The 12,712-nt window shown below is 40.8% G+C and overlaps 1 protein-coding gene across 1 annotated transcript in view; it reads right to left on the bottom strand.

The window, feature by feature from the left end:
• Positions 1-12,712, bottom strand: part of LOC126355421 (cytochrome P450 4C1-like) — a 183,665-nt gene that overhangs the window by 48,753 nt on the left and 122,200 nt on the right. The window contains exon 3 of the mRNA XM_050005724.1: positions 12,320-12,547. Within this exon, the coding sequence (XP_049861681.1) occupies positions 12,320-12,547 (228 nt within the window). The remainder of the gene's footprint in view (positions 1-12,319; positions 12,548-12,712) is intronic.

Genomic DNA, 12,712 nt, shown 5'->3' with positions numbered 1-12,712 from the left:
TATAAAAAAGCTTGTTTCTTACAATTCTGCTACTTAACCATGGTCTTGAATTGTACCATTGAGTTTGGAAATGTCTTACAAATTTTCAGGAAGATTTTTTAGTAGAGATGCTTGACGTGAACTTTCGTCATTTCACCAGGAGTTTATATTTCAAAGAAAGACGAGAGACGAATGCAGGGTTTCAGCTTAAGAAATTCATTGGATGTTGTGATGAAATAAAAACGTCCATGGCGGATTGAGGTAGTCATCAATACCATACATTATAAAATAATGCTTTAAATATTAGATTACCCAATGCCAAGAAAAATTAAGATAACGCCTCTGCGTGACATGGCACACCGAAACACAGGGTGTTACAAAAAGGTACGACCAAACTTTCAGGAAACATTCGCCACACACAGAGAAAGAAAATATGTTACGTGGACATGAGTCCGGAAACGCCTACTTTCCATGTTAGAGATCATTTTATTACTTCTCTTCAAATCACATAAATCATGGAATGGAAACACACAGCAACAGAACGTTCCAGCGTGACTTCAAAACTTTGTTACAGGAAATGTTCAAACTGTCCTCCGTTAGCGAGGATGCATGCATCCATCCTCCGTCGCATGGAATCCCTGATGCGCTGATGAAGCCCTGGAGAATGGCGTATTGTATCACTGCCGTCCACAATACGAGCACGAAGAGTCTCTACATTTGGTACCGGGGTTGCTTGGACAAGAGCTTCCAAATGCCCCCATAAATGAAAGTCAAGAGGGTTGAGGTCAAAAGAGCGTGGAGGCTATGAAATTGGTCCGCCTCTACCAATCCATCGGTCACCGAATCTGTTGTTGAGAAGCGTACGAACACTTCGACTGAAATGTGCAGGAGCTCCATCGTGCATGAACCACATGTTGTGTCGTACTTGTAAAGGTACATGTTCTAGCAGCACAGGTAGAGTATCCCGTATGAAATCATGCCGGTGAATCGAGGAAGTACAGTACATACTGACGAAACTAAAATGAGCTCTAACATGGAAATTAAGCGTTTCCAGACACATGTCACCATTACACCTTTTCTTTATCTGTGTGTGAGGAATGTTTCCTGAAAGTTTGGTCGAACCTTTTTGTAACACCCTGTATGCTTCAGTAATCAGTTAATTGCTACCACAATTTACTATATTTTAACTTCCAGTTTTCACCATAAGCACGTGACACATTTTATGGTGGTTGCACATACGAAGTTCAAACGTGAATTATTTGAAAATATTTACCATTGAACATGATCATATTGGATTAAATTTAGTTTGTACGAAATATTTTGGAATTTTTTGGGTAGACTCTCCCTTAGGGCCTTAATGGACACTTCGCCACTGCCCTCATTCCTTCTTCTAACGATAATGTAACTATATTTCTTCTTACTTTCTATAAAAAGGAAGCCGGCCGAAGTGGCCGAGTGGTTCTAGACGCTTCAGTCTGGAACCGCGGGACCGCTACGGTCGCAGTTTCGAATCCTGACTCGGGCATCGATGTGTGTGATGTCCTTAAGTTAGTTAGGTTTACGTAGTTCTGTTCTAGGACACTGATGACCTAAGATGTTGAGTCCCATAGTGCTCAGAGTCATTTGAGCCACATAAAAAGGAAAATTATTATCTAGTAACTTAATACTCGGTTTTGGCTTCAATTTTGGATCTAAGCCATGGCTGGATAGTCTTTCTCAAGGAAGGAGGGGACCTGAGGTAAAGAAAAAGACCCTGCCCTCTGAGAATAGACAGACATTGAGGCCTCGACATGGAGGGTTCTTCTTATATTATAGGACGATATTTACATATTTACTGTCGGTGGTCTGAGGTGTTTTGGATACTAAAAACATGCAACAGACCCACAGCAGACTGGTGAGGGGAAGTTCAATGCAAACTTCAGGCATGTCCGTTTCTCTTGTCTGATAATGGGTTCTTTGTCACATCTGTGACCCAGTAATGCTAGAAGAGGCGAGACTAAGGGCAAGATTTTTCTTGGTAGACACATGAACGCAGTCACGTCTTATATGGTGGAATGATGAGAAACATTTTTTAATAAAGACACAAGTTTGGAAGTAGGAAATTTTTGTAAGGACCTACATTCTCCGGTGAGTAGGCGCCAGAACAATTTGTTCAGCAAAACAGTGCTATCTTTTTTGCTCTTTCTCTTCCTCTCTCTCTGCTATCGTTAAGGGGAAAACCATACTCGGATGGCTTTAGATTTAGTTAGGAGGGGATCCTCCCTCTGTCTCATTGACCAGTGACTAAATTTTCGTGTAGAGAGCGTGTGAATAATGGACAGTTTCTTGTCTGATTGGCGGGTCAATTGCTGCTAGGACGTGGCTGGCCACAAAGAGTGTTACTTATTTTTCTCATAAGCAACGTAAATGGGGCTCGTTAGCGAAATAGCGAGTGGTTATAATTAAACTGCAGCTAGTCGCAGAGGTTCATTGTGGGCGGCAATTATCGTATGACAGTGAAACTTGGTTAATTTTCCATCGTGTTGATGCGGAAATGATTTATACTAGAAATAATATAATTCCAATTTGGGCATCAGGTGCATATCATTCGCTGTGAATGTAAGAAAACGTATAGAAATGTTAGAATGTGCAGTGGCTTAGGTATTGGCTTAGGAAAGGGACATGGGCAGAAAGTATCAAACAAGTGAGAAAGACATAATGTGTACTTCATTATTAACCTCCGTTGACATAGTTTGTCTCTTATGAGCCCTGGAGACCTCGCAGACATACTGCATTCATAATACGGGGTAATCGACAGTTGCTCAGCAATTTCGGAGTAATATCAGCAGTATGTTACTATATATTGGCCTTCATCTCTGGTAGAGGCCGAAAATGACCATTGTAAACTCGTATATCCCCAGAGCCAAATTAACATGGCTATTGACAAAGTGATTCTCACTTGTAGCTCCTACTTGTAAATATTGAAATAAAAATTCAGTGATACAGGGCCAATAATATTGCTACTCCTCTGTCAGTGTCATTGAAACAGGAGTATTAAATGTTGCGTAATTCCCGTTCAAAGGATAGCACCTTTCGGATCATTTCCTTTAAAGCTCGCTAACTTAATGTTTCACCCTAAACTGTGGAATCATTGCTAATTAGTGGTTGACTTTATATATAAAGATTTATCAGACAATTCGCTGTATATGAGTCTAAGAAGGATTGTAGTTTCCTTGAATGGTAATGGGTAGCATTACGGCGCAATGAATGCCATTCAGCACGTAACTCGTCTTAAAAACGCAACTGATTTATCCAGTAAAGAGGTTAGGTTTTCGGAGGAAGTCTAGGATATTTGCACACTTAGCAGATACAAATGCTTAAGAGACATTTGTTTTATCGGGAAATAATGTGCAAGATTTCGAAAATGGGATACCAGCTATCCAGCACAGTCGTCGAAATCAAACATGGAAAATCAGAAGTGAATATGTCTTTGCCGTTTACCAGTATTGTATGCCTTGTCATCTTGCATCACAAGAAATTGAGTTGCCGCATATGGGAGCATTGCCTAACATCACACGTAACAGAAATGTGCAGAATCAAACGTTATTTTCACAATGGAATTCGACTTCACTAATACATTGACACAGGAACTGTATCGAACTGCATCGAAATCTTCTAATTCCATTACCTGTTAGCACAGTACTTTCACACAAAATTTCTGAATGACACTATCTCCCTCAGCTGTGGTTGATTCATAAACAATATTCGGCCACTCCCCATGCTATTATCTAAATGAAACTGTTTCATTATCACAGCAGAGAGATTGAAAGGATGTAGCAAAAATGTGTATTCCGCTTGTGTTTCTGTCCATTACGCATGGAATCCAAATCGAGGTTGTAAAATCTTCGATACCCTTTCTCTGAGATGCAATACTATATATTATTCCTTTACAGTTCATATGAGTCTTTACTGGAGAGGGCACACTGTACAGTCCTTTTGTGTAATGGTAATACGTTTTTGTCAATGACAAATTGCATAGAGAAACTAAGGCTGTTTGATTTACATATGGTTCTGCTGGAATATAAAATCGAATCAAAGAATTATTCTGTAACTTCATTAAATGTATCTTTATTACCTAAAACATTTATTTTTAAGCATATCAATTGAAAATATACACAATGTAGTTCGCACCCGTGCATACTTACTTCATCGCGCATGAAGTCTTCTGTCGCTATCTTCTCTGAATGCACTTCTGAATATAGACCGGACAAATAAGTTCGTTCCTTCGCCTTAATACTAGTAACATCATCTCTTAGACAATTGAGGTACGTCTCAGTAAAGTTCCTGCAAATCTTGTTCACTCTTCTCACTTCCCGACCTTCCGGAGACATCCACAGAGCACAATGAAAGGCTTTCCACGGTTGAAATATTAGTTTCTGTTAACAAAATGATCAGGTATAGTGACAATGAAAGAAAAGTATTATACAGAGTGAATCACCTTAAACTATCACCTAAAATATTCTGGAAATAGAAAGCCATTGATGTGCGCTTTTTGCATAGCCGTATTGCTAGCCAATAATCAGATTGTAATAGCAACCAGAAAGCCTATTTTTTGCGCAAATATCCTCTTTTTTAAACGAAACAATGCCTGTTGACATAAATAAACTAAAGTAGGATGAATTAGAATGCCAGTGCTGTTTGTTACAATCGTCTAGTGCGAGTCACTTACGAGATATCGTTTTTAGAAAAGTTTCCACATCTACACTTGTTTGTACCATTGAACCTGCGTGGTTGCTATGTATGGTTTCGTTAGGTCAGCTTACAGTCTGCTTGGGTGTTCACTGCGTGCATTGCGAGCTGCTAGTCAGTCAGTATGCGACAGTGCGAACAGTAGATCGTGAGCGGACAGTGTAACTCACCAATGTAGAAAAAGTCGACTGATCATGGTGTATGGAGTACGTAGGGCGAGTGCAATTCGTTCTTGTACGGTGTACACAGTAAGCTATCTCAGTGGACTCAGCCATCTCGGTCATTATTTATCCACTTCGTCAACCAGTTGCTTGAAAGTGGTAGCGTTCCACCTAGTCAACGAAACAGAGATAAAAATGTGACGACAAATTTTCTTCTTGCTGTTGCGTTTGATCCGTTCATTAGCTCCTGCACAATCGCACGAGGATAGTGCATGAGTGAGGTAAGTGTCCTATGCGTTTTCATTGACCTAGGTTCCATCTCTATCATATCTCTCGCCATCAGGAGCAGCATGGAAACGATTATGAGCATGTACATGGACATTATGGCAGTATACACCAAATGAATCATGTATATTGCTTAGTGATGAGCCACGTTTGTCAATCATGGCCACATAAACTGCTGAAACACGCACTACTGGTCTGTTAACAAAACCATATTCGCTTCGCCAGCTTCAACGGAGTGTAAACATATGGCGTACATTTGTGAAGCATCAGCTTATAGGCCTGTTTTTCGTACACAGAACACCGGGTGCACACATGTATCAGAGACTCCTAATACACCAACTACCAGGGATGCTAGAAGACATTCCTTTGCAGACTAGGAGAAACCTGTGGTATCCTCATGATGGCTGCTCAGTCCATATTGCACGATGTACTAAATTACGTCTTCACAATTTGTTTCCAGATCCTTGGACTAGACGCAGACGATCTGTACTGGCCAGCCAATTCCGTAGATTTGACGCCTATAAGCTCTTTATGTGGGGAAACCTGAGAGGCCCTGCCTACAAGGACATACGAACTACATCCTATGATATCCAATGATATATTGCTGCCGCGTGCTCGGACAGCTAAAGTGAAATGTTAGCACGAATCCAGAAGTCGTTCCATACCAGCCTGGAAGCTTCCTTTTTAGTTGCCGGTGGTCGTTTTGATCAAAATCTGCTATGGTTGTCCCGTTACCGGTCAGAGTTCGCGTACGTAGTGTGTGCATTTGTGTTGTCTTTTGGTGTGCGATATACAGGTGTTCTGCAAGTGCCAGTCTGGGAACTTTTGGAAATACGCTACCTCGTAAACGACTTCCACTACAATCAAGCAACAAACAACTCGAACATTTTAATTCAACCTATTTTTAGTATGTTAATGCCAACAGGCATTGTTCCATTTAAGGAAGTGCATGTTTGAACAATATTCTGACTGCCTAACAAAAAGATTCCTGACTATCAGACAGTTGTTAGGTCATGCATTCTTCCTCTTTCATACATTTAGACTATACCTGCATGTCTGGAAACAAATCAGACCAACTTACGCAGTTACCTGTATTAATTAATGTCGAACTAAACATGGGAAGTACTGAATAAGTTAATACAACAACCTGGAACTTTAATACTCAATGCCTGGCAATAAGGTATATAAAAGTTTAGAGTGCAATTCCCTTTGATAGGTAGAATGATCATCATTGAGCATTACTATTATACATCTACGTCTATACTTCGCAAACCACATGATGTTGTGTGGAAGAGGGTACTTTGTATACCAATGTCACTTCCACTTTTTCTTGTTCCAGACGAAAATTGTTCGGAGGGGAAACGATTGCTGGTAAAGCTCTATGTGGGATCGAATGTCTCTGACTTTATATTCATGGCCTTTTCGCGAGACATGCATAGGACGAAGCAATATATTGGTTGACTGTTTGCAACGCCACAATTAAGTACAAGCTGTAAAACATATTTAAATATTCTCACTCTTAGAACATGAAGAGACAGCGTAAATTATATTTACATATTTGTAAATTTCATGTCAAGGGATTTTATGAGATACTTGAAAGTAGACGTCAGGATTCTGTGGATGTAACAAGTAACGCAAACTATTAGAAGCGTAATGAACTATTGCACAAATTTGTCATTTTTGTGCATAAAGGAAGTCTTAAATTCTGACATTATTATTTTCATCATTAATTCTTTAAAAAGAATAACAATGCAGAAACCACTAAATACATAGACGGCTCGAAACATTATGGCTACCCACTTAATAGCTGGTTATGCTGTCTTTGTAACACAGTATATCACCGATTTTGCGTATCAACGATTCTAAGTTCATTGGTACAGGCACCAGGTGTCTATGCACAAGTCATGTAATTCCCTTAAATAACTGTCCGCTGATTTGAGAACGCCTCCTTCAAATCCTTGATCCACCTCGTCCTTTGTTATGATAGGGTGGCTACGATTTCTGTCCCCTCCCAGGTTCTATAAAGCCCTCCAATTCCTCGAACGCCATGCACTGTGCCTCGCCTTCCGCATCCGGCTCTCATCCCCCACGCACATCCTCTATGACCTCATCCCCATTCCTCACCTTCTCCTTTTCCTTGAACACATCCGCTCCCTCTATATTGTCTGCAACCGCGATCCACCCCACCCCCTGGTGTCCCCCTTCCTCTCCGCCCACAGCCTGTTGCCACACCTTTACCGTTGTGTCCCACCCTATCTCCATCTCCACACCCTCCACCTCCTTTCCCAACACAATTTCCAGCACCTACCCCTCTCGGATGATGAGCTACACCGTGACATGTACCCTTCCTACCAACTCTAACCCCACCTTCCTCCTGCCTCTTCCTCAGGGCTCTCTCTGCTCTCCCTTCCCTTCTCCTGAGCTGCTTTCCCCCTCTCATGCGCCCACCCTCTCCTGGGCTCTAGTGTCTCTGCACTCCCTCCTGGCTTGTCTTCCCTCTTCATCTCCCGCCCTGACCATCTCCTGCCTTTTGGTGCGCCCACTGTCCCTCCCTTTGTCTCTTCCTCCCACCACGCATCCCCCTCCCCTTCTCTGACCTCCAGTCCTTCGGCAGGTTCCTACCAGCGGTTATTATTCTTTGTGAGTATTCCTTCGTTTCCATTGGTCTTGTTTTTATGTGTCTCACTCTGTGTGATTTTTATACTGTTGCCAACTTTTAACTTATGTTCGGTTCCAGTGATTTTAAGTATGCAATGAATTGCCAGCTGCGTTCCTTTAACTTTATGTCGACTTTTGTTGTTTCCAGTGATTTTGTTTTTTAAGTGTCTTGCTCTGTGTGATTTTTATACTGTGGCGACTTTCTACTTTTGTTTGACTCAAGTGATTTTAAGTATGCAACGAATTGCTAGCTGTATTCATTTAACTTTATGTCGACTTTCTACTTGTCCCCCAATGTCCCCATATAAATGTATATTTTAACTCACATCATCTCTATTTACTCTATTTTTATGTCCCCTTTTTACCCCATTTTTATGTAAGAGTTCCGCTTGTATTTTTGTTAAAGCATTTTTGGCTGAAGAGCGGTGGACTGGGCCGCTGCCAGCCGTCCTGGCCCATATGGGGGCAGGGGTATGAAATTACAATAAAGGAAAAAGAAAACAAAAATTTGAATACGCTGTGACAATGCTCGATATCGACCCAGATCGGAACCATTAGATACACATAAAGTGACTTTGGTGGCTAAGAAATTAACATGATTTCGCTATCATGCTCCTGAAATCATTGTAGCACAATTGTAGCTTTGACACACGAACAGTTACACTGCATAAATATGACATAATAGTCAGGGAAGAAATCAAGCATGAAGGGATTCAGATGATTCGCAGCTGTTATGGTGGCTTCAGTTACTCCGACATGTCCCATGAAAGTGCAAGAGAATGTCTAGTGTAACTGTCTGTGGCGCGCTGCATGTTTGAGGAGCTGTTTGCCTACGTGTCGGCGTTTGTGGAGACGACTGTCAACGTGATGTAGAAAAACGTGATTCATCCGCCGCGCAGCCGGCAGTTGTGGCCGAGCGGTTCTAGGCACTTCAGTCTGGAACTGCGCTACCGCTACGGTCGCAGGTTCGAATCCTGCCTCAGCCATTGATGAGTGTGATGTCCTCAGGTTAGTTAAGTTTAAGTATTCTAAGTTCTAGGAGACTGATGACCTCAGATGTTAAGTCCCATAGTGCTGAGAGCGATTTGAACCATTTGAACCATCTACCACGCCGACCGGTTGCCAGTGATGTCTTTGCGCCAGCATGTGAACACTGAGCGCTCGACTTTGGCGGAGTCCCTTGTTCAACAATGTGCGCTGAATGTATGTCACCTGTCGCCATTTAGAAATGCTACAGATACATTTGATGTTAAGTATGCACCATAATACACAATAACACACTTGTGGGCCAGGTCTGGAAATAGGTATGCCTCATGAGCCGTCAGTGGTCAGTTGGGTTGTACTGGAGACGATCTCTGCTGCTCTAGTGATGCATGACACAGACAAATGATTTCCCGTTAGTCCTCTACTTGCATTCTCAAGGTATAGCATTCGTATTCTTCTCATCAGATGAATATAGTGTCTTTTTTGGCTGGCCATGCTGCAGTCGTCTGCCGTCAATTGGCGCTGAACTCTGCTGGGGATGGCAGTTCAGTTATTGGTTTTCAAATATACTGTACAGGTAGGGTACTGACCACCACACTCTGAGAAAATGTGGTACTTTTCCATCATATGTATTTGCTACATTTTTGATGGTACGATTCGACTAGTAAGTAAGCATAAGCGTATTTTATTTGCAAATTTTCCAGTACACACCTGGTTTATATTGCATAAGTTTCCATGTTAGGCGGCGTTGTGGTGGTTGATTATATTACTGCTGATTTAACGGACATCATTCATTCCACACTGAAATGTTCGTGGCTATTTTTAGATGATTGTACCAGACTCTTTCTTTCTTTCTTTCTTTTTTTTCCCCTTCACATTCACTGCACAAATGTGCACCACCAGGGCTACGGATGTGCATGTATTTGTTACTCCATTCAGAATAAGAAAGTGTGTGGGGGTTGCAGGTTACTTTACCATGCTATTCTGGACTTTTCAAGCGATCTGGCCATCAAGAATTTTGCCACCGTACAAAAGAGGCTAACCCAGTGTGACTATGGTGAGTCTTAGTATGGACACAGTTAGCTACCACAGGTACAGCAGTAGACTGTTTGGATTGTTCTTTCTCTTCTCCAAGTTTGCTTACAGAAAGATGCAACTGTCCCTAACAGTACTTGTATGTATTTCAGACTTCAAATTATCGTTTTCTATGACTTCATGTGCTGACCAAGTACATACCACTTTATAAGCATGATAAATCACCTAACTTAGGAAGGAATTATGCAATGACCTGTCTGCTAAAAATACCTCTACAGGGTTCTGCATGTAAGTTACTTCGCTGTTTTCTGGCATTCTGATGTAGTGTTAGAGCTGAGCCAGTATTCTAGGTCTTGGATTATGACATTATGCTAAGGTTGCACTATGATCCGATACCCTCGTTTCTGATAACATGGACCTGAGCGAGCGTGACCTGGTTGCCAATCTCGATCGCCATATTGTATTCCAGGTCTGCAGTCTTGAATTATGACATCATACTAAGGCTATAGCAGTATCCCTGGTCTTTAATTCTGACGTCATAGAGCTGCGCAAGTATTTTAGGTCAGCCAGCATGACTACCACCAATTTAAACATAGGACAATAGCTCAACTTACACAGTATAGGAGAAAAGCTCGCCAAAATTAGAATTTTCCGCAAATTTTTAATTTCCTGGCATTTTATACATACGGAAATTGGTCTGTGTCCGACTAGGGTTAAGGAGGGGGGAATTCCCATAACGTCATCTATGATGGCAGTGTTCCAGAAAACTACATCATAACTCTGCTACAATACCTACTCACGCTTATTGCGAAGGTAAGGTGGTAATGAACGTGAAGGAAAAGAACTCTTTATTTAAACATCTAAACGATTGGTATGGATCACAAGTCTAAAATGTATTCCTCTTCTTCGAGTGCACAAAGCAATCGTTTTGTTACACATGCATTACGTGCACTCGTCATAAAATTGTTTTTGTGTTAAAATACTGTCAGGCAGGCTGATATACATAAATTTACTGTGACGACTTACAGACCTGATTTGAGCGCCACTCTCTAGCAGATCACAGTTCTCAAACCTTGTCTAATGAGTAACATAGTACCATCATGAGAACTTGTATAAGTTGATAGAGAATAGCAGTTTTTACTTATTGAGGTTGCGATACATGTTTCGGTTTTAAGAATCGAATATACATCAGCATCACAACGAATTTTTCCTTCAAATTACAGTGGAGATATACTCAGCAGGTCTACTGTTTAGTACTAACATTAACGTTTTATTGATTCAGATGCTATGGTGGGTAATAACAAATTCCTAACTTAACAGAGGAATTCGGTAAACGTATGGTAATAATCGGGAGTGCATCACTTGATCTCCCGCAGTCGAATGTTTAACTTGTTCATGAAGTAGTGTAAGAAGTAGTAAACCTAAATAAATTTAAGGAGTTCATTAGAAACATAAGTGAGGACAGTTCCCCCTTGCCATTTCTAGTTGTTTTTTGGTGAATTAACGTAGACATGTGTGAGGAGGGTCCTCAAAATCAAAGTATAGAACATGACATCATTTTGTTCTGAAAAGTCAGATCTACGTTTAATACTTACATTTTTAGATCAATGGATTAAGGGTAACTGAAGAAATTACAAGCAATTATAGGACCTGGTAGAAAAATTAATTAAAGAGAATAAATAACTTCTTAAAAATTTTAAAATATAAGGTTCTAGAGCAGACTACATCATTTACAAGAGGTGATCATTAAGTACCCTTCCTCAGATCGCCCTCCTCCACCTACACGCACCACACACATTGGTATTGCTAGCATTAACATCGTTTTAAGGAATGTAGAAAAATAGAAGTTCCCACGTTGAATATCTATCACGAATAATTTCAGGTATCTAGGTTGGACCTTGGAGCCTGCATGGCGTGCCCCAGTGTACATAGTTCCGACATTCTTTGCCTTCTGTCCATAAACCCCACTGTCTCTCTGACTTAATTTAACTACGTAATTTTATGTTCAAGTGATACTTTGAGAATGTTGTTCAGCGCTGGTTACACTATAATAAAATGTCATCATATTCACGATTCTTTATGTAAAACAATTCCTAACGAGGATGTTGCTATTGTACAACAGTTGGTTTCAAATTTCTGTTTTAATTACAATAACGTACTCTAAATCAGACTGCCAGTGCAGAGTTGCTTCATGGATTGTAAGTCTTATGCAGTGCCCTTTTAGTTTCTCGTTAAGGAAAAAAAAAATTAATCCGTTGTAGAATAACAACCTAATTTATTTTCAGTCGGGTCAGAAACAAAGTTGCCATTAAGATCTACCTGTTGAAAAAGAACATGGAAGAGTGTTTTTTACTTATGTTTTCTGAAGCACATACTAGGTCTTTATCAGAGCAAACTGAACAATTTCATTTGAAGCTAGTCCATATACTGATGAAAACAAGAGAGCAAGTCTTAGCATTAACATGCTTTCAGAAGTTTCATAAACTTACCGCCGCTGTTTTCAAACCTTTAAAGATCGTGGCGACAAGCTCAACTTGTTTGCTTGGATCTGGTTCTAGACGATCCATCTCCAGGCCGCCAACGGTAGACAGAATAATGCGCATCGCGCTTAGGCTCATGATTGGATACACGTCCACCTCTGCACCACCCGTTGCCATCAGATTTTGGCAAAGTAAGCGTCCTTCTTCGTTGAAAGTGTCCATATATTTCTCCAATGCCTGCCAATCAAAAAATACTTAATATAGGATTTTTACTTAAATATGGCTGTAAATTATTAAAAGCAATTCACCTGGCGGCTCTAATGAAATATTATGCAAAGAGCCGAATGGCCTGTAAAATCCTGTCCATGATGCATCAGTGGCGCGCACTGTTCAGTACACGAA

Source organism: Schistocerca gregaria, chromosome 3 (genome assembly GCF_023897955.1).
Source record: "Schistocerca gregaria isolate iqSchGreg1 chromosome 3, iqSchGreg1.2, whole genome shotgun sequence".
Classification (NCBI taxonomy): Eukaryota; Metazoa; Arthropoda; class Insecta; order Orthoptera; family Acrididae; genus Schistocerca; species Schistocerca gregaria.
Note: the sequence above shows the minus strand (reverse complement) of the source record. Positions and strands in the feature narration are given on the sequence as shown.